The sequence below is a fragment of the Macaca nemestrina genome, chromosome 5 (assembly GCF_043159975.1).
Source record: "Macaca nemestrina isolate mMacNem1 chromosome 5, mMacNem.hap1, whole genome shotgun sequence".
Classification (NCBI taxonomy): domain Eukaryota; kingdom Metazoa; phylum Chordata; class Mammalia; order Primates; family Cercopithecidae; genus Macaca; species Macaca nemestrina.
The window spans coordinates 170,510,410-170,533,769 of NC_092129.1; the positions used below are offsets into that span (position 1 = coordinate 170,510,410).

General features: G+C 42.8%; 1 protein-coding gene across 14 annotated transcripts in view; it reads right to left on the bottom strand.

The window, feature by feature from the left end:
- Positions 1 to 1,479: 1,479 nt before the first annotated feature.
- LOC105482449 (sirtuin 5) overlaps positions 1,480 to 23,360 on the bottom strand; it is a 49,266-nt gene continuing 27,385 nt past the window's right edge. For 8 of the 14 annotated variants that reach the window (XM_071097607.1, XM_071097606.1, XM_071097602.1 and 5 more), the window contains 7 exons: positions 21,625 to 21,850; positions 18,908 to 19,021; positions 18,142 to 18,229; positions 16,738 to 16,791; positions 14,579 to 14,702; positions 12,812 to 12,927; positions 1,480 to 3,343 (listed from right to left, as the gene is read on the bottom strand). In XM_071097607.1, the coding sequence (XP_070953708.1) occupies positions 3,268 to 3,343; positions 12,812 to 12,927; positions 14,579 to 14,702; positions 16,738 to 16,791; positions 18,142 to 18,229; positions 18,908 to 19,021; positions 21,625 to 21,850 (798 nt within the window). In that variant the 3' untranslated portion in view covers positions 1,480 to 3,267. Of the gene's footprint in view, positions 3,344 to 12,811; positions 12,928 to 14,539; positions 14,703 to 16,737; positions 16,792 to 18,141; positions 18,230 to 18,907; positions 19,022 to 21,624; positions 21,851 to 23,360 lie in introns of those variants that run through there. The other 6 variants (XM_071097610.1, XM_071097609.1, XM_071097608.1 and 3 more) reach the window with 5 other exon arrangements.

Genomic DNA, 23,360 nt, shown 5'->3' on the forward strand with positions numbered 1-23,360 from the left:
GCTGGTTTCAAGGCAGGGAAGAGCCATCGCGCTGCCCTCCTCGGCTGGGATGGCGAGACAGGGCTGGCACGGCTCACGCTGTCCAGTGCTTAGAAAACCGGTAATAGCGGGTCCGAGGCGCTGCTCGCGCAGTTTTTTGGCCCTGGGTTCCGTCAGGTGGATCCAGCTTATCAGTGTTTGTAGATTTGGCTGCGTTCGCTCCGCCCTTCGGAGGAGATGGCGTTTCATGGGAAGAAATGCGCTCTAGCAGATGGCCGCCGTGGCCAGTCAGCCCTCCTGTGACGGACGAAGACGCTGGCCACAGACCTCGGCTCTAAAGAAATTTGCACAGCCCGGCGCCCTCGGCCTGCCCAGCCCCTTAGCCGCGGCGAGGCCCGTTAGGATGTGGGCCCTGTGGGAGCGATGCCCTTCCTGGTTCCTAACCCACGGCCTGGAACAGCAGCTGGCCCGTGGCAATGCTGAGCAAATCTCCTGAAGGAATGGCTTCGCCGGTCCCTACAGAATGCACCCGAGTTTTGTCGTATATACACATACGTACTCTTTTTTTCCAAGTATATTTTATTTCTTGGCAAACATGGCCCTTTGTGATCGCCGTGTTTCTCTCCTCCCATCCATTATACAATACTAAATGATCCATCATTCTTTGAACAAATCAAGCCGTTTCACACCTGCAATGCAATTGTACCGACCGTGCTCTTCCCTCTACTGCTGCAATCCCCCAGGCAGAAGTCCTTTTCATACTTCAAAAATTCCCACCCAAACTTCAAGCACCTTACCCCCTACCCCATCCCACTCTGCCCATCTCTATCTGCTGTGGTCTGAACCCGCACAAATGTCTATGTAGTTTCTGCGCTGCGTAACAGTTTGTATGACAGTTGCTCCAGCCGTTCTGTGAACTCCTGAGGGGAAGGACCAGGTCTTGCTAGTCATTTTATTTCTAATGTCTATCATATGGCAGATGTTTAATAAATGCTAAGTTGAATAATTCTATCTCACACATATATTGTGTTTTTAATTCTCCTTTCATGTCTTCTGTTTTAGAAGCAGTTCCCAATTTAAAAACAACAAAACCAAATAGGAACAAAAATGGTAAAACTTAAGAACAACAACAACAAAAAAAGCTGCCGAACCAGAGGTTCATTATGAGAGGAATTGCAAAGAACAGTTTGAAATCTGTAGGCCTTAGTCTAAGATAGATTACAAATCAAAAATATAATCAGACTCCCTGAGATACTGTGCTAACACTAGGAAAATGAATACAGTTAACTTGGAGCAGCCCAGGAACAAACTTCTTATAAGCGCATGACGGTATTTTATGTGCAAAACTGCTTTATAAGTACTATAAGACTATTACAGGTATTACCAGTGCCCTCAGTGTAAACTCCTTGGCCCACCCATGTAAAGTGTAAATTGAGCCCTCAGGGTCCCTGACTAGTTCTCCAGCCACCCCATAGGCTATGAGCATCCCTCTTCCCCACAAAAAGTACCATTGGGATTTATTAAAGGTTATGCCTTGTAATGCAGTACAAAGTTTTATATGACAGTGTCTTGTTACCTGTTTCTACAAAAGCCAAGGGTGTAACATTAAATGCAATTCTGCAAGGGGCTGAGGTGATGTGGTCCAAGTATGTAATCACTTCAGGGAGCCCACTGGATCCAAGGGACCCTGTCATGTATGACCTTCATACACTGTTGATAATGGCCATGCCTCCCAGTCAGGCCTCTGACACTTGTTGGGCAGCAGGCATTCCAAGGCCCCTAAGCACTGAGTTAGCTGGTAAAGGTTAGGGAAAAAGCTGTATTCTTGCTACTTTACTCCAAGGTAGTAAAGTGTATGGAAAATGTACCTGACGGAAATAACTTAAGCATTCCCTGAGAATGACCCTGTATGGCAGATGCATCTGACAGCAATAACTTAAGAAATGAGGTTTGCCATTGGAGGTTGCTGCGGGGAGGGTGCTGAGTGAAAGTGCTATATAAACTGCATGCTTTTTATAAGTGGTTGCAGTTCTGTCCAGCCCACTGCCACTGGACCACCCTGTAAAGTTCCCCAAATATACCCTATGTTTCCTTCACTGGCTCCAGGTCTCTTCTTTGGCCCCTTGAACCTGGTGCCATCCCTACTGAAGTTAACAGAGGTCTGGCCCAACATAAGGGCATCAGTTTTTAAAGTCCCATGGAAAAAACTCCCAACAGAGTTCAGTGTCTGGGAACGGTTGGCAGGTCCCACAGGAACCATATGCTTCTGCATTTGTGACGATGAGAAACAGTCCACTGTTGACTCTTCCCCCTTCTAAGGGAGCCAGAGCTAAATTTTAGGCAGCTGTGTTTATCCTGGGGGTTCACATATTTGCATCGTTCTTTCTTCTCATCGTGATGTTCTACCTTGTTGGTACTATTCTCTTCCTTCTTTGCATGAGTTCCTGTTGTGAGCTGCCTCTTGTTCACTGAGGTAATGTAGCCAAATAAGGTTAAAAAGCCCCCAGTAAGCCTGGCGCGGTGGTTCATGCCTGTAATCCCAGCATTTTGGAAGGCCGAGGCGGGCGGATCACCTGAGGTTGGGAGTTCAAGACCAGCCTGACCAACATGGAGGAACCCCATCTCTACTAAAAATACAAAATTAGCCGGGCGTGGTGGTGCACGCCTGTAATCCCAGCTACTCAGCAGGCTGAGGCAGGAGAGTCTCTTGAACCCGGGAGATGGAGGTTGCAGTGAGCTGAGATCGCCCCATTGCACTCCAGCCTGGGCAACAAGAGTGAAACTCTGTCTCAAAAAAAAAAAAAAAGTCCCCCATAAAGCCATATCCTGGGGTAACATCTTTATATAATAAATTACCTACTATAGAGTGTGATTTTATTTTCCACTAAAACTTGTGCAAAAATCAGAATTAAATAGTAGGGTTTTTACCCCTCAACTTCTACCTTGCCCAAATAACAAAAATATGATCAGGATAACTATATTTTTTTAAGACAATCTAATTTACAAAATTTTTCCCTCCCAATAACCAACCGTACACATCCAAGATATCTTACGTTTCAGTTCAGACCAAATAATACGCATTAACTTTACAGTTCTGTGACTTTTGAATGTGGGTGCTCTTTGCTACTTCTACGCCCCCATCGCTTATCAACAGGTTGGATTCTAGCTAGGGAATCAGAGGCTATTTTTAGATTGTTCAATATTCAGCTCACCACCCGTAAGACCATTTCTCCTCTGCATGTGGCCTAGTTCTTAGATATACTCTAATTTCTTTCTTCCCCAGGACACTTAAGAAACAGTTTCATTTTCATGACGGGCAAGGGCTTCAGGAAGAGTCGTTCCACAGGGTCCCTGGAAATGAAACCTGAAAAAGAAGAAGCAAATACAGCAGTTATGAACTACGGGTTAGCTAAATGAATGCCCTACTTCAGCAAGCACTTATTTCTTAAGTAATACCCAAAGTAAAACCCAAATTCTCATTAATATGGTATTAATTCGTATGCCCACTTCTTTCATCTAGTTTCTAACAACTCTAGTTACAACACTTCACTATGGGCTGGCCTCTGTGACTATGGGAATTTTGAGAAGCAAATGTCTAGAATTTATGTGCCATAAAGAAGAAGTTTATTTCAAGGCGTAAGAGACATGATTACAAAGTGTATTTTGTTTGTTCTTTTCAAATCCTGAGAACCTGTGCAAGTAAAGTGTATTTTGGGACTATACTGCCAAACTCATTGAAATTGTAAGTATAAAATATACATATATGTGTTATGTATGTATTTTATATACATACTTTTTTTTTTTTTTTGAGGCGGCTGGAGTACAGTGGCGCGATCTTGACTCACTGCAAGCTCCGCCTCCTAGGTTCACACCATTCTCCTGCCTCAGCCTCCCCAGTAGCTGGGACTACAGGCAGATTATTTGAGCCAGGAGTTTGAAGCTATGATTATACCACTGTACAGACTCCAGCCTGGGTGACAGAGGGAGCCCCCATCTCTTAAAAAAAAAATTCCCTTGTGCCCAGAGTTTAGGTGGCCCAGGTCTTTCAGTACTTACATCTATAACAAACAAACATTGAGGATTACAACTGACATTGAAAAAGTAAAATGTAGCTTGGCTGGTCAAAATCTGCCCAGCGATTCTTTGGATCGGAATAAAAGACACAGGTAAAGCCAGCTGCAAAGTTCACAGGAAACTATCTATTTTCCCCAAGGGTAAGCTGCGAAGTGTCTTAATTCCATTATTTGAGTGACTACTGCTTTTGGATTTTGTTCCTTAATATTATAAACTATTGGAAACTTTGCTATTTGAAATTATAGCAGTAAAGAATGAAATATTCCTCTAGCCTTGAGGATCTAAGTCACTCTGATACTGAGAAGCAGCCTGGATTTCCAACCCGGGTGCAGAGCTCCAGATAAGGGATTTCTGGACACAACATTCCACATTGATCTAAACTTTGTATTACAGTTTCTGGGGAAGTGGGACCCTGGCCTACTTCTCCAGCCAGACATGATGTTGACCTCTTTACACTGTACAGCCCTGCTAGTTGCTTGAGTCTATTAAAAACTACTTCATTTAAATTTCACTTAAACTCCACCCTCCCACCAATTGCTTTAATAACTCTACCTTTCCCTTGTTGGGAAACACACTTCTCAGTTCTGCTGGGGTCTGGTCTCCCTCATGGCATTAAATCAATAAACCTGATCTGGACAGAATACTGGTTAGTTTATGGTGAGTACAGGAGGACTGGGCTAGAACAGGAGGAACTGTCTCCTTCCAACAATATGTAACACTCAGCCGTAGATACATGGACCAATTCAAAGTTTATGTCCCATTCATCTATTAAGGATGTATTTCCAGGCCGGGTGCGGTGGCTCATGCCTATAACCCCAGCACTTGGGGAGGCTGAGGTGGGCAAATCACTTGAGGTCAGGAGTTTGAGACCAGCCTGGCCAACATGGTGAAACCCTGTCTCTATTAGAAATACAAAAATGAGCTGGGTGTCGTGGCAGGCACCTGTGATCCCAGCTACTCGGGAGGCTGAGGCAGAAGAATCGCTTGAATCCAGGAGGTGGAGGTTGCAGTGAGCTGAGACTGCACCCCTGCACTCCAGCCTGGGCATCAAGAGTAAAACTCCATCTAAAAAAAAAAAAAAAAAAAAAAAAAAAAAAAAAAAAAAAAAAAAAAGAATTTCCAAAAAAATTTTACTTGTTTAGAATTATTAATCTAAACTTATATATAGTTTTTGTTTTTACAATTATGCACTGCAGATTACTATAGTGATAATTCTATCTAGAAGTTTTTTAGTAAAACATTTTTTAACATTTTAAGGAATTTGAAAAAAGTAAATAATTCATATGATATTTTGCTGTAGAAGTATAATAGGATAGTCAGTAAAATATTTTCTTTTCTTTTTTTTTTTTTTTTTTTTTTTTTAAAGACAGAGTCTCACTCTGTCATCCACGCTGGAGTGCAGTGGCACAATCTCGGCTCACTGCAACTTCTGCCTCCCAGGCTTTAGGGATTCTCCCACCTCAGCCTCCCGAGTAGCTGGGATTACAGTTGTGGACCACCACACCTGGCTAATTTTTGTATTTTTAGTAGAGATGGGGTTTTGCCATGTTGGCCAGGCTGGTCCCGAACTCCTGGCCTCAAGTGATCCTCCCGCCTCAGCCTCCCAAAGGGCTGGGATTACAGGCATGAGCCACTGCACCTGGCCAGTAAAAGATTTTCATGCATAAACACATATTACGTTAGTATAAATTCTGTAGTAGTGATAGAATGGAAATACAAGTTCAAAGAGAAAAGAAAAAATGTGAAATTTCCAATTGTTAAGGAAGGGCTGTATATTTATTTTGTAAATGGATGGTGGTGTGTACCAGATAGTTATAACATTCAGATTGGACTGCATACATTTAAAACCATGATATGGTAGCTTTTATTTTAAAATGTCAGTGTTTTGGCCACGCGCAGTGGCTCATGCCTGTAATCCCAGCACTTTTGGGAGGTCGAGCTAGGCAGATTGCCTGATGTCAGTAGTTTTAGACCAGCCTGGGCAACGTGGTAAAAACCCATCTCTACTAAAAAAATACAAAAAATTAGCCGGGTGTGGTGGCGCATGCCTATGGTCCTAGCTACTCAGGAGGCTGAGGCAGGAGAATTGCTTGAACCAGGGAGGCAGAGGTTGCAGTGAGTTGAGATCGTGCCACTGCAGTCCAGCCTGGGCAACAGAGCCAGACTCTGTCTCAAAAATAAATAAATAAAAATAAATAAATAAATAAATAGTGTTTCCAATGCACTTGGAATGACATCTCCAACTGTAATATTTTTGATTTAAAAATCCTTAGATGTCAACTTGTAAAATGTGAAAGGCATACATGAACATTGTTTGAAAGCCTCTTTTCTAGCACATCTGTGCACTTTGCCTGCCCCCACCAGTTGCAGGACAACCAAGACTACAGTGTTAGTTCCACATCTGCTCATGCCACTTTTATTGGTTAACGTAATCATCTCGCTGAATTTAAAATTATGTAATAAACTGCAAAAATAGAGCTGTTAAAAGAGAGTTATTTCTAGGAAAACTAGCTGAATGCTTGGGAAAGACATACTGAGTCACTAAATATAATTCTGTTAAATTAGGTGTAGGTGTAAAAGACGGGGGAAGACAGCTTCACGTGTTTCTTTTCCTAAGTTCTTGCTCTCCTTTAAAAGAAAAAAAAAAAAAACAAAACAGACAAATATCAAAAAACAGAAGTTGTAATCCAGTGTTTGCCAAGGTTTCTTGATAAGAATCACCTGGGTCATTTGCTAGCTATAAACAGGCATCTCCCCCTGGAAATTCTGATTCAGGAAGTCTAGGTGGGGGGCCTTGGGATCTGATTTTCCTGGTTGTCTGTTTTTTTGTTTTTGTTTTTTTTTTTAATAGAATAAGGGCTGGAGTCATTCATATCTTCAGGGATATTTGGGGAACACGAGGAAGATTATGGATACGATTTATGTAAGAAAGGTGAGCTCCAATCACCAGATCCCTACTCAAAACAAAAGGCCTTTAGCTCTATTCCAAAAAAAAAAAGCAGGCCAAGTGCGGTGGCTCACGCCTCTAATCCCAGCACTTCGGGAGGCCAAGGCAGATGGATCACTTGAGGCCAGGAGTTTGAGACCTGTCTGTCCAACATGGTGAAATCCCGTCTCTACTAAAAATACAAAAATTAGCCAGGTGTGGTGGTGCACGCCTGTAATCCCAGCTACTCGGGAGGCTTAGGTGGGAGGATTGCTTGAGCCCGGGAGGCACAGATTCCAGTAAACCGAGATTGTGCCAATGCACTCCAACCTGGGCAACAGAGCAAGACTGTCTCAAAAACAAAAAAAAAAAAAAAAGAAAAAGGAAATGAAGGTACATTTATGCTTTAAATCAAAATGTTTAAAGTATGTATGTGCCCTTTTCTATTAGTCTTGTTTTCAGTGGCTTTTTGAATGAACAGACCAACTAAGCCCTGACTGCATAGACTAGGAGGGCTTCCCTACTCACCCTTGACAGCACAGCCAGGAAGAGCGCTAGACCTCCCTAACACACACGGTCAACGATCACTTCAAAGCAGTGACCTCTTCACACCCTAGATAGGTAACTATATAACCACAACAATCTATAAAACTCTCTTCCCTAACAATTCCTTAGACTTCTAAACTCCACCAGCAGATAGCCTGGGCATCTTCCCTCCCCAGGGCCCCCAACTCCATTACTTTACTGCTCGCCTCTCCTGGGACTTCTTCCTCACTCCACTCCAGCCACACTGAGGGGCCTCTGCTCCAGGTGGTCCCACTGTCTGGAAAGGTCTTATCCCAGATCACCTCTTTGGCTGCCTCCTTCACCTCCTTGAAGTGTTTGCTCAAATCTCTTCTTAACGAGGTTTGTGGTCCACCCAACTGGATCCTGCAACCTGTCAGCCCAACCCCCTCACATACAACTCCATCTTTGCTTTGTGCGGTCTCTTAGCACCTGCTCACATGCTGTAGAATGTGCACCTTATGTTCACTGCTTACCTGTCTGCCTCCGCCACTAGAATATAATCTTCCCTTGGGAGATTTTTGTTTTGTTTACTGCTATATCCCATCCTAAGCACTTAGAACAGTGTCTGGTACATAGTGGATACTTATAAATATTTGTGGACTTTGATTAAATTCCAATGTTTAGAGAAATTCAAAGATCAACAGGGCACAACATAGTGGCTGCAGGGCACGGTGGCCAGAAGGTGCTTGGAAGGCCCTGCCTACCAGCTCCCTGCAGCGACAGTCCCATTTTTGCCTCAGTGAATATACAAATCCCAACAAGATAACGCCCCCCTGGGGTTAACAGTCAAAACACTGAGGTTTAAATTCAAAAATGCCTAGGGTTTACTGGGATAGTCAGGGTTTATCAGAAATCATCCGATACAAGCATCGGGCATGGGGAAAAGGACAAAACCAAAACTGGAATTAACACCTTGAAAATATAAATACATTCCTGTGGGAGGAGAATTCTATGCCTTTGTCTCTGGATTAGAACTGGGGCAAAGAATCTGAACAAATTGTGCAAGGCCTAAGGTGTTTTGTGAGATCCAAATCCTTATCAAAATATAGGCAGCATTCTAGCTGCCTATTTAGGTAACAAAGAAAATCAGGTTAAAAGTAGCAGGGAACATTATTCCATTTTTTTTTCTCATTAACCTAGAGCAGGGGTTAGAAAACTTTTTCTGTAAAGGGCCACACAGGACAGATTTTAGGCTTTGCAGACCAGCCAGTCTCTGCTATCACTATTCACCTCTGTCATCCTAGTGCAAAAGCGGCCACACACAATATACAAATATAGGGCCACAGCTGTGTTCCAATGAAACCTTATTTACAGATACAGGTGGTGGGCAAATTTGGCCCACAGGCAGTAGTTTGCTGCCCTCTGACCTAGGGTAAAGTTCAACCAAAATCTGTTAAGCATGAGATATAAAATTCTGCCATTGTTAAGCTCTGTGTTTAAACAGTCCTCTTAGTTGCTCCAGGGTTGGTTTGTGCCTTTGAAAAATTGAGTAGGAAGAGATGACTATCACGAGCATCTCTTCTAAATGTCTGCTTTCATGATGCCAAGAAAAAAGCATTGCTGGCTTCATTGATCAGTTACTCCTTCATTGATCAGATGACAGTTCCTGTGATCAGTCTGGTTGATAAGGAGCTTGTCAAATTGATAAGAATTTCTAACTAGCAAGTAGCCTGTTTGTCAGAGACAATCATAGGTTTTCAAGACAATATGAAGCTGAAGAATTTTGGCTGAAGTAGCAGCTGAAACAGGCCTGTGGTTTTAGGAGGCTTGACTTGTGCAATGATATATATTACATGACAAGAATCTCTTCTGAACTGGCAGGAAAAACCACCAAGTTCAGTTTCTTTCACATGAAAACACAGCCACCATATGCAAGGGATGCTGGGCCCCTGCTGGTCAGTCCATGGCACGGGAGATGGGGGCCAGCTCTAAACCTGGGTTGTGGAAATACTCCAGTTTTATTTTCTTCTTTTTCTCTATCTGCATTTTCTTGCTTTTCTACAATGGTGATTTGTTTTAATTCTTTATAATAATTAGAGATGAGACAGAGATCAAATGACTGAAAAGAAACCATATTAGAAGAACCAAACTGGGGACAAAGCTCATGTCCTGCTTCACAAAGTTCATCCTGTCCCACTCTTTGAGTTTTCTGATGGTCTTTCAAACAGACAGGAGGCTTGAGCTACCTAGCTCTGGTATTACTACTCTTAGTCATGCTAAGTGGCCCAGCTGCTACACATAGGTGCCACAACACAAATCAGAGGGAGGCCTAATGTGCATTTTTCAGGAGATAAGTTAGAAGATAATTTAATTTTTTATATAACAGCTTTATTGAGGTTTGATTCACATACAATCCACCTATTTCAAATATATAATTCAGTGTATTTTAGTGTATTCACAGAATTATATGACCATCACCACAATAGACTTTAAAGCATTTTTAACAACCTCGAAGAAACTTGTTCTCATTAGCACTCACTCCCCATTCCTCCCTACTCCCAGCCAAAACAACCACTCATCTACCTTCTCTCTATTGATCTGCCTATTCTGGATATTTCATATAAATGAAGTCATACCATATGTGGTCTTCTATGACTAGCTTCTTTCACTTAGCATAACGTTTTCAAGGGTCATCCATGTAGTAGCATATATGGATACCTCATTCTTCTTATGGCTAAAATATAATGCATTGTACAAACATACCAAATTTTATTTATTCATCCTTCAGTCGATGGACGTTTGGGTTGTTTCCACTTTTTCCATGAACAAGTTGCTATGAACATTTGTGTACAAATTTTTGTGTAGATGTATGATTTCATTTCTAGGACTATATACCAAGGAGTAGATTTGCTAGATCACATAGTAACTCTATATTTAACTGCCACATTGTTTTCCAAAATGACTGCCCCATTGTACATTCCCATCAGCCATGTATAAGGGTTCAAGTTTCTTCACCAACACTTGTGATTTTCCTTTATCTTAAAAATTATAGCCACGCTTGTAACTATGAAGTGATATTTCATTGTGGTTTTATGATATTGAACATCATTTCAGTATGCTTATTGGCCATGTGTATATATTTGGAGAAATGTCGTTTCAAATATTTTGACCTGGTTTTTAATTGGATTGTCTTTTTATTATTTATAGTTGTAAGAGTTCTTTATATATCCTGGATACAAATCCCTTATCAAATATCAAATATTAGACTTACAAATATTTTCTCCCATTCTATGGGTTGTCTTTTTACTTAATCGACGGTACCCATTGGAGTATAAAAGTTTTAAATTTTGATAAAGTCCAATTTACCCTTTTTTCTTATGTTACTTGCATTTTTGGTGTCATATCTAAGAAAGCTTTCACTAACCCAAGGTTACAAAGATTTACTCCTACATTTTCTTTTGACATGTTATACTTTTAGTTCTTACATTTAGGTCTATGATCCGTCTTGGGTTATTTTTTGTGTATGGTGTGACAGAGGGCTCCAAGCTCATTCTTTTGCGTGTGGATATCCAGCACTATTTCTTGAAAAAGACTGTATTTCATCAAATTGTCTTGCCACTCTTCTCAAAAATCAACTGACCATGAATGTGAGGTTTTGTGTTATTGTTCTGTTTTGTTTTTTACTGGACTCTCAATTCTACTCCACTGATTCTATATATCTATCCTATGCCAGTGCCACACTATCTTGATTACTGCAACTTTGTAGTAAGGTTTTTTTTTTTTTCTTTTGATGGAGTTTTGCTCTTGTTGCCCAGGCTGGAGTGCAGTGGCGCAATCTCGGCTCACCGCAACCTCCACCTCCAGGGTTCAACTGATTCTCCTGCCTCAACCTCCCAAGTAGCTAGGATTACAGGCATGTGCCACCATGCCCAGCTAATATATAGTAAGTTTTGAAATTGGGAAGTATGAGTTCTCCAACTTCATTTTTCATTTTGTTTTGGCTATTTTGGGTCACTTGCATTTTCATATGAATTTTAGAGTAATCTTTTCAATTAATTGCTGTAAAAAGCCAGTTGTGATTTTGATAAGGACTGAGTTGATTGAGCCCATAGATCAATTTGGGGAGCATTGCCATCTTAATCATATTAAGTTGTCCAATCCATGAACATTGGATATGTTTCCATTCATTTAGACCTTCTTTATTTCTTTCAACAATGTTCTGTAGTTTTCAAAGTATAAGTTTAGCATAGGAGGCAATTTTTTTTAGGCTATCTTCTTAGTTCCTACTACTCACACACAAATGAAGAACTATGGATCAAGAACACAGGCTGTAGCTGATCAAAAAGACACATGGAAAAGAAGAGGCCCAGAGCCAGTTCACTCACCTGAGGAGGGGCCTACTTAAGTGTCTGTGGCCCCTTTTCTTTTTTCCTTTTTTTTTTTAAATCCCAGCAGAGACTTTGAAGAGTGGTTCCTATCCTGGCTGCACACTGGAATCACCTAGGAAGCTTATCAAATGATGTCTGGGCTGCAACTCAGAGCAATGACACTGAAATTTCATGAAGTGGCCCCCAGGCATCAGTATTTTTAAAATATGCAGCCAAGGTTGGAAACTGCTGATTAAAGTAATGACAAGATGTTTCAATGAAGTTTTCTATTTTATTCATTTATATTCATTTACTACTTATTTATAGTCTAACTTATTCAAAAGGAATTAACTAGATGGATAAGAATAAGAAGTAAAGGCAAAAAAAAGTTGGAGTGAGAAAAAAGACAGAAGGGTGAAGACATAAAACAGACCCAGGAATAAGACTAAAAATGCATACTATGACAATCTACACTTCCCACCTAAACTTGGGAAGCAGGATCAGTGTCATAACATGGCCACAGATACAGATAACCTTGGCGATTAGACCAAAGGGGAATCTGCCAGGTGGCCTCCCAGTGAGAACGGCAGGTGATGAGGTTCTGCAAGGGCGTCTCCCAGGCTTACTTGCGGAGCATCTGGGTAACCTACAACTAAAGGCCATCACTAAGTCTAGCTTAAAAATGTAAGGGAAAGCAAAGCCTAAGGAATCAAAGAAGAGCTTTCAAAATGTGAACAAACAAAAGTCCCATGGCAAATGTCGTGTACAATGACAGAGCTACCCTACCTTAGTCTACAGTGAATGATTTTGTTCTTCCATAAAAGCAACTGCAGATCAAACAAAAAAACACAAACCCTGTGTCTTTTTTAAAAATTAGAGGAGTAGGTCAACTATTTTTAGATGACCATGTCTGCACCTGCCTCCCACATCGCCCTCTCCCATCAGGGTATCCCAGTACCTGAATCTGTTCGTAGCTGGGGTGGTCTCCGTATTAAATTCTGCCACTGGCACGCCCCTGGCAGCCACCTGGGGGGCAAACATGGCTGCTGGGTACACCACAGAGGAAGTGCCCACCTACAAGGCAAGCACACGGAGATGGACAAACGGCCACACGACAAGAAGGAACATTTTTTCAGAAAACCTTACGCAAACTCAGATAGGTCTGTGGTTGCTGGTGTGAGAAAAGCCAAACAGGATGGGATAAAACAGGGTGTCCAAGGGATGAGGGAAAGTGAAGAGCTGTCCTTTGATCAATCACTAGAATCGACAAGAATATGTGACATGAAAAGGAGAGTTAACAAAAGAGTGACTTAGAAGTGACTCAACATGTTTTGGGGGTAGTTCTGGTTTTGTTTCTGCTTTAAAGTTAAGCAAATGATCCATAACTTTTTAAAACATATTTTCTTTTTGTTAAAGGTAGAAAATACGAAGAAAAAAAATAGATATCATCAATAATCTTACCCCAAGATAACCACTGTTAACATTTTCATGTATGTCCTCTTAGGTTTTCTCTCATAAATATTTGCTTATAAACATTCTTTGCAGGGATGGGAAGAGCATGACTGGTTTGTAAACCAGCTTTTCTCATTTAACAATCCATCATCAACAGTGATACTATACTCGACATTGGAAAGCATTCTTTAAATACTGGCTGAATGAATATGCACCACAAGAAAGTGCCTCTGCTTTTAAAGATGTGTCAAGAAAAATTTGAAATATGCATACAATCTGTCCAATTAATCCCACTTTTAGGAAATGTGTCTTAAGGAAATCATTTGAAGAGCATGATAAGATTTCTATCTAAGGATATGTACGATATCATTGATTAAAATATCAAAATTTGAAATAGCCCAAATGTCTTACAGTAGAGAATTAGCTAAATATATCATTCCCTATCCATATAAAACACCATACAGTCAACTGAAAGATGATATTGATTTAGATGTACTGACATGGAATATGCTAAGTGAACTGCTGCGTGAATAAAGTAGTTTCAAAACAGAACATATGTCATGAAGTCAGTTTTGAATTTTAATTAATATGTGTACATCTGCATAAGAAAAGGTTTAGACCAGAGGTGGGCCAACTTATTCTGAAAAGGACCATAGAGTAAATTTTTCAGGCTTTGCAGCCATTCAGTCTCTGTCACAAGTACTCAACTCTGCCACTGTAGTTTGAAAGTAGTCATAGTGTGTGGAAGAATGAGTGCGGCTGAGTTCCAATAAAACTTTATTTACAAAAACAGGTAGCAGGCCCAATTTGGCCCAAAGGCTGCTGTTTGCTCACTCCTGGTCTAGAAGAAAATATACTAAACTGCTAATGGTAACTATTTCTGATTAGTAGAACTATGGGCGATTTCTAATTTCCTCTTTATAATGTGATAATTTTTGCATGTTCTCCATTAAATTTAATCATAAGCACGTATTATTTTAAAAACCAATAGTATGTTCTTTTTTTTTGGTGGGGCTGGGGGAGAAGGCTTTGAGATGTCCAAGACATGCATGGTTTCCTATTTTAATATAAATTCTTATTCATTGTTTCTCAGTTTTTCTATAGGATGCCACAAAGCCCTCTCAACATACATTTTAAGGAAAGGAAGAAGGGGAGGGGGGAGAGAAGGCGGGAAGGAAAGAAGCAAGGGAGCGAGGACGGAAAAGAGGAGAGGGGGAAGCAAAGAATAACTAACTCCAGTCCTGTCTTGGGGTCAGGGAAAGCCGTGACCCACCACTAGACATAAATCACAGCGGCCGAGCTCTTTGTCAACCTCCTCCAGAATGGCAGGATCCAGGTTTTCTCCAAACCACACGACGTGAGGGCGCAGCAAGCCTCCGCAGCCTGCCTCTTCACACCTGGAAGAATGGGATCCTTGAGCCAACCCCGAGCAAAGTCTGCCCAGCTGGATCGGAGGGCGGCCAGGGGCTACCCCAACCCCAGTACGTCCAGATGGTTCACCTCTGATGCCTCTTATTCCCTACACTGTCCTCCCAGCCTATATAAAGTTGCCTTGCATGTGAAGCATCAGGTGTAACGGTCCTTTTTTTTTTTTTTTTTTTTTTAATTTATTTTTTTTGAGACGGAGTCTCGCTCTGTTAGCCGCCCAGGCTGGAGTGCAGTGGCGTGGTCTCGGCTCACTGCAAGCTCCGCCTCCCGGGTTCACGCCATTCTCCTGCCTCAGCCTACCGAGTAGCTGGGACTACAGGCGTATGCGACCACACCCGGCTAATTTTTGTATTTTTAGTAGAGATGGGGTTTCACTATATTGGCCAGGCTGGTCTCGAACTCCTGACCTCATGATATGCCTGCCTCAGCCTCCCAAAGTGCTGGGATGACAGGCGTGAGCCACCGCGCCCTGCCGAACTGTCCTTGTTTTTTATCTTGTCTCTGTGTACTTGATGTGCTGACAGATTGTTTCAGCTAAGCTTTCCCGGTTCCTTCATTATGCTCACACTTGTGCTCACAGCCACCCAGACCTGGGAGTCATACTGGACTCAGGTTTGCCTCCCACCCCAAGCATCCCCTAATTTCATCGATGACCTTTCATGTGCTCTCAGGTTCACGTCTCTCTGGCCCCGTATGTAGTCAGCTTTCCTGTATCCATTACTAAAATTCTCTTTCTTTCACTCCCTCCTACCTCAGGGTCACCTTCTACACACCTCCTAAAATCATCCCTCAAACACCATTTTCATCATCGTAATCTCCTGCATCATAGAAGTCCTCCAGGTCTCCCTATTCCTTCAGAAGAAAACTTTAATATTTAGCAATTAAAACCCTCATAAGGAAAATTTAAAAGGTTCTGTGGTTAAATAAGTCAGTAAAGCATTAACATACATTTTATAACCACTTTTTAGAAGGCAGCAATGTGGAATAAATGCTCTGAAAAGTCCTGCAGTAGAGCAAACATATTTTAACTTTGTTTAGTCTAACATTTCTGTAATTTGAGTGCCTAACATGTTTTTATCAAGTAATGTCTCTCAACGTAATATTAAATTAATGTTCTATGAAACACTTTTAGAAGTGCTGTTTTATTTTACCTTAAAAACACTCTAATCCAGCCAGGCGCGGTGGCTCATGCCTGTAATCCCAGCATGTTGGGAGGCCGAGGTGGGTGGATCACCTGAGGTCAAGAGCTCAAGACCAGCCTGGCCAACATGGCAAAACCTCGTCTCTACTAAAAACACAAAAAATAGCCGGGCATGGTGGCGGGCGCCTGTAATCCCAGCTACTCGGGAGGCTGAGGCAAGAGAATCATTTGAATCCAGAAGGCGGAGGTTACAGTGAGCCAAGATCACGCCACTGCACTCCAGCCTGGACATCAGAGTGAGATTCCATCTCAAAAAAAAAACAAAAAAACAAAAAAACCCGCAACAAAAAAACCTCTGATCCAATTACAGATTATAGAAGTGCTGTTTTAATGTCTGGTTTTGAAAAATTGGCATCAAAATCTTCCTTTTTTTTTTTTTTAAATCTATGAACATTCTGTTGGGTCCTGTAACCTCTCCTATTCACGTCCTTTCATTGCCTCCTTATTCATTGCCTCCTTAACCATGGATTAATAATGCCAGTGATGTTATTTGACCAGTTACAGGTCAGCCCATATGCTTTCTGTACACTGGGTAACCACCTGTCACACAACAGCTTCAGAAACTTTCCCGACCTGAAATGATCCCGCCAGAACACAAAGCAAAAAGGGGTTGGAAAGAAATCATTTTTTTCATCCTACTTTGGTTCATCCTTTGTCCTTTCACTTTTGGTCTTAGAGGTCAAGGCTAGTTTTCACATTTGTGCATTTGATTTAAGAGGCATCTTGCCAAATACATGTTTAGATTTTGATGTCTATTTTTTTGTAACCAGGAACACTGGTACAAATCAGAGCTTTTTACCCACCGGGGAAGTTTCTCAACTGGGATGCTGGCATCTTGAGTTCCAGGTTCTGGAGCACTGAAGCAAATAATATTAGAAAAGAAAGATTGTTATTGGCATAATAAAAAATAAAGAAACAACATAACTCAGTTTGTATATTTGCCTGGTAGTATGTGGTGTAAAACTCCTAATTAATACATGCTCACTTGGAAGGGCATTAGAAGGAAGGACCCCAAGCCATTAATTACCAGTGGTACTGGGCATAGTGGCTCATGCCTATAATCCCAGCATTTGGCGAGGCCAGAGTGGGAGGACTGCTTGAGGCCAGAAGATCAAGACCAGCCTGGGCAATATAGTGAGACTGCATTTCTACTAGAAATACAAAAATTAGCTCAGTGTGGTGTGTGCCTATAGTCCTAGCTACTTGGGAGGCTAAGGCAGGAGGATTGCTTGAGCCCAGGAGTTGGAGGCTGCAGTAAGGTGTGATTGTGCCACTGTACTCCAGCCTGGGAAACAGAGCAAGACTCTGTCTCAGGAAAAAAAAAAAAATCACCAGTGGTTGTACTGCCAGTGAGAGAATTCGTGTGTAGGGAGGGCTGGAGTAGCTGGGTGTGCTAAGAGGGAACTTCATGTTTACCTTTATACATCATCATCATTTGTATCCTCTGCAATGACATTATACATTCCTTATATAATTTATACTGTTTTGAAATGGAATTTTCCTCAATATTGTGTCTACCCTCAAATGTTTCCCTCATTGTAATAATAGTGCTTGTTCATCATAGAAATGTAGGAAAATTCAGAAAGATATAAAGAAGAAATTAAAAATTACCCATAATCCCTCCACTCCTGATATTCCTTGTTAATATTTTGTTATATTTTCTTCTGGTCTTTTAACTATATGCAGTTATACAAACTCATGTGTGTATAAATTCAGGACCCTGTGGTTTTCACTTAACACTGTAAGTTGTGAGCAAAATATTTCTTTTATCACAAGGCTATATTTGTTTTTTTTTTTTTTGAGACAGGGTCTCCCTGTCACCCAGGCTGTGGTGCGGTGGCATGATCTCAGCTCACTGCAGCCTCGACTTCCCAGGTTCAAATAACCCTCCCACTTCAGCCTCTCTAGTAGCTGGGACTACAGGCATGTGCCACCATACCCAGCTAATTTTTTTTTTTTTTTTTGTAGAGACAGGTTTCTCACTATGTTGCCCAGGCTGATCTTGAACTCCTGAACTCAAGCAATCTTCCCACCTTGTAACCCCAAAGTGCTGGGATTTACAGGCATGAGCCACCACACCCAGCCTTGTATTTAGTCTTATTTCTCATATCAATGGGAATCTTTGATGAATGTTCAATTTCCTCACATTTATGTCCGACCTAAAGGAGAAAACAACATATACTTATTCTGTAGTGTGGTATAATTACCCTTTTCCTGATAAAGCTGGACAAATTGGACTCTTGTAATTCTCAGCCACAATGCCACAAGAGGTACATCGAGTTTTAAATAAGCTACCTGAAAAATACATATGAAGGAAATCCAGAATTTAGTCTAATCAAGAGCAATCATCTCCACATCTGAAAGGATGTAAGATACTTCACTTTCCACACTTCATTTCATTTTCTGGTCTCACCCAGTTACCCAGGCTGGAGTATAGTAGTACGATCATAGCTCACTGCAGCTTCCAACTCCTGGGCTCGAGCGATCCTCCTACCTTTGCCTCCTGAGCAGCTGGGACTATAGGTGTGCACCGCCACACTGAGCCATACTTCATTTTAGCAAATGGGCCTACCCTAGCTTTCATGGGAAACAGAGGCATGCAGTACTCTTAAGCCAGTCAAGAACATATGCCCTCAAGGACTTTATAATCTGGAGGAAAAATAACTAACTCCATGACTAACGTGCCGTCAGATGACCTTGGAGTGGTGTTCAAGTGGGCAGAAGTGGCCAATAGGGTAGAGGGAGCTCAACGTAAATCTAAGGGCATGATTTATTGATATGACTGATAAAGGTTCAACGGCATGGGATATGTTTACAAAATCTTAACTTTGATTTCAGAAAGCTTCAATCTTTTATACAAAAGCACCTCAATAAATAAGTAATCAACTACTAAGTGAAAAAAGTAATTGTTAATACTAATGACTACTTATTGAGCTGAAGGGGGCCAGAGTTTATGAAATGGGTACTAGGCACCTGGTACCATGCAGAGCACTTTCAACCACGGTGGACATGCGCTGCTCCGTTCTGCCCCCGAGTCCTTCCTTTGGGACCACCATCCCTGCTCTCTCGCGTGCTGAGCCAATAGAGCTGTGGGTCACATCTCAAATACAAGTTCGGCCACATGCTCCACACGGCCCCCATGTGGGGCCCATCCCTCTGCAGTCATGTTTGGTCAGAAGGGTGGGCATGTGGACCAAGCAAGCCCACCCAGAGGTTTATTTTCTGAGCAGGTGGCTGAGCTGGAGAGCCTGGAGCTGTCGGAGGCACTCTCCCCTGGCACGTGGAGGCAGATCAATTGCAGAGGGAGAAGGGAGGCCACCTCAAAGAGTGAGTAAAGCTGAGAGAAGGAGGGGGCCAGGGGCCAGGAGGAAAGATGACACAAGCTGCACCCCAGGCTCCTCGGTTTTGTCAGTTTTAGTATAGACGTTTTTCCCCATTTTCACATCTCTGAAATTCAGATGTGTCCTGCAATTGCTACTAGCCAGATGTGAGTGTGACATCACCATCATGCTTGCACAGACTTGCTGAAGGAGAACACTGAAAAGTGGGGTGACTTGGTTGTTATTCTCCGTGGCCTGACCAGGCAGATTCAGCCCCTGGATCCTTCCACCAACAAACCATTCAAGGGCCGCTTCAGGAAGGAAAGCGGGTTTTGGCTGTTGTCTACAGCCTTTCCACTGATGGCCTCTTGGTAAGAGTATGTCAGGCCCAATAGCGAACCCGCGGAAGGTGTGCCAGGAGCTTGGACGAGAATCGCAGCTCTAACAGAGGGGCATTCTCTCTGGAAAGGCCGCATCATCCATGTCCTGAGGCACAGAGCATGAAACTGCATGGAAAACACAGACATCCATGCTCTGAGACACTCAGAATTCAGAAGAGCTAGATAATGAGAAATATTTGGACCAGTTTATTATACTCATTTTAACAAGCTCTCTAAGTATAAAATAACAATTCTAAGGGATAATAAAATAGTATATCATGGTTTAGGCAGATTATATTCTAAATGCCACATTAAAAACACGATGCATCTTAAAACACCCTTCATCAGACTGAAGATGCCATTGATTTTTTTTAACCTAAGTTAGAAGAGAGTTCTCATCATTTGAAACTAAAAAAAGTCCTAACACACATATATGATCTTATTTAATCCTTACAACAATTCTGTAACAGGCATTGTCATCTCAGTTTTATGCTGATGACATAGGCCACATTCTGACATTGCAGGGAAATAAGCAGAGGCACGTGGAAAGTGGCTCAGACCCAGTAGATGTAGGTACCAAAAAGATGCTCAGTTAATAGGTGGCTGGCTGTTCCTGGCAAACAAAAGAGAGGCAGAGTCGAAATGAGTAATGCCTCGCTTTCCTTATCAGGGTGACCTAAGTAAAAGCAGGCAGCTTTACCACACACACGCAAAAACAAACATCCCCACTGGTGCACTGCCTCTGGAAATGCTACACTTAGAAATGCATTCTTGGCTGGCGCAATGGCTCACGCCTGTAATCCCAAAACTTTGGGAGGCTGAGGAAGGAGGATTGCTCGAGGCCAAGAGTTCGAGACCAGCCTGGACAACATGGTGAGACACTGTCTCCACAAAAATTTAAAAAATTATCTGGGCATGGTGGCATGTGCTTGTAGTCCCAGCTACTCTGGAGGCTGAGGTGGGAGGATCCCTTAAGGCCAGGAGTTCAAGCCTGCAATGAGCTATGATCGAGCTACTGTACCCCAGCCTGGGCAAGAGTGAAACCCCCATTGCTAAAAAAAGTAAATTAATTAATTGAATAAAATTAAGAGAAATAAATGCTTAAAAAATACGAAATGCATTCCTTGAATCTGAATGCAGACTCTTTAAATGCAAATGGCCTTGGGAGAAACCCTAGTTTGCCCATTATGACTGTGGACAGCTGGATGTATTAGACTTGTGGTGACAGTAAAGAAGGGAGGAACCAGAAGACAAGAGTGAAGGAGTGAGGGGTCACCCAGGACAGAGGAAGGAGCCCAGAGGGACCCCAGACAAACTCCACCGACATCACAGGCTTGGTGGGTTTGGTGGTGTCCAGCACTGAGCTGGCAGCTCTCTGAGGCTCCAGGGTGGGGCGGAAGCGCAGCCTCAGTGGGGAGTGACCACCAGGATGAAGGGAGAGTGACAGGAGACCCCAAGATGCTGCAGTCTGCCCCTGCCCAATCCTGCTCAAGCCCTGGCTGTCCAATGAGCCAGGCCTCCTGTTCCTCGGCTCATTGAGGCCGTTGTCTCACAGCACCGTGCCCCTCCACAAAGGAAGGGGTCATGCAGCTGTGCACCCCAGCGTTCCTCCAGTAGCACACCAGCCACCTGGGCTCATGGGAAAATGCAGATTCTGATTCGGTGGGTCCTATGGGGCCTGAGATTCCGCATTTCTAACAAGTTCTTGGGGGACGCCGAATGTCGCTGGCTCTCAGACCATACTGAGCAGCGAGGATGCAGGAACTGCTAAGTAAATAATGCTATGGGTCAGAGGCTCCTCCCATGGCTAAAGGGAGCTGCCCAGGTGCCACGGGGCACTGACATGTCTCCAAAGGAAATGCCACAGCATCCTATGGGAACGGGACAGGTGTCCACCAGGGAGGGAGGGAAGGCACCAGGGGTGATGCTGAAATGGCAGGACAGGTGTTTTAAAGTTGGTTCCCTGAACGTGAGGCTGGGGGTCTCTCACCATGGATCTCCAGAAGGTTCTTGGTGCCAGCCTTGCGGTGCAACTCATCGATGTTCTGGGTGATGACCACGACTCGCCGGCCCTGCTTACCCAGCCGGGTCTCACACTCGGCTATGGCGCGGTGCCCGGCGTTGGGCTCCTTGCTCCCCATGACCTCCCGCCGGTAGTGGTAGAACTCCCACACCCGGGACGGGTTGTGGGCAAAGGCCAGGGGAGTCGCCAGGTCCTGGGGGTGGGAGAGGAGGCGGGAGTGAGGGAGGCAGGGGCAGCCAGGATGCTGAACTCTGGGGCACAGGCCCTTCCTCCCTAAGGCAGAGATAGGCAGTGTCAGGAGGGTGCAGGCTGGAGATGGCAGCACTAGGTTCAAACAACATGGCAGATGCCAGGCAGGGCCTGGGTACCAGCCTACGTCCCCATCCTGGGACTGCCCAGGGGTCTTGGAGAAATCAGTCAATTTCCTTAGTGACAAAGCAGGGACGATGCAACCTGTCCCATTTATCTCCCAAGTAAGCTGTGAAGATGAAGTAAAATAATATGCAGGAAGGTATTTTGGGTCGAATCCCCTTTTTCATGGAGCCCTAAAACATATGAAGTGGATCTCATTTTGACCTACACCCAGGGAAAACATGAAATGCGAAATGCCCATTGAAGTCTAATGACCATGGTTAAGAAACTCAGTTTTGATAACTATAGCTATGGCTATACACACACACATACAACTACACACATCTACATCCACACACATCTACACACATACAACTAAACACATACACACAACTCAACATACATACACACTATACACATCGACACACACACAACTGCACACACATACATATAACTAGACATACACACGACTATACACATCTACATCCACACACATCTACACACATACAACACACACAACCACACACATCTATACACATACAACCACACACACACAACTCAACATACATACACACTACACACTGACACACACACAACTGCACACACATACACATAACTAGACATACACACGACTACACACATCTACATCCACACACATCTACACACATACAAATAAACACATACAACCACACACAACTCAACATACACACTACACACATCGACACACACAACTGCACACACATACACACAACTAGACATACACACGACTACACACATCTACATCCACACACATCTACACACATACAAATAAACACATACACACAACCACACACACAACATACATACACACTACACACATCGACACACACAACTGCACACACATACACACAACTAGACATACACACGACTACACACATCTACATCCACATACATCTACACACATACAAATAAACACATACACACAACCACACAAACTCAACATATATACACACTACACACGTCGACACACACACAACTGCACACACATACACACAACTAGACATACACATGACTACACACATCTACATCCATACACATCTACACATATACAACTAAACACATACACACAACCACACACACAACTCGACATACATACACACTACACACATTGACACACAACTGCACACACATACAACTAGACATACACAGGACTACATACATCTACATACACACAACTACATACATATAACTACACACACACTAAAGATACACACACAACTACACACATCTACATCCACACAACTATACACACATACACACAACTACACACACAAACTAAACACACACAACTACACACATCTACATATAAACTG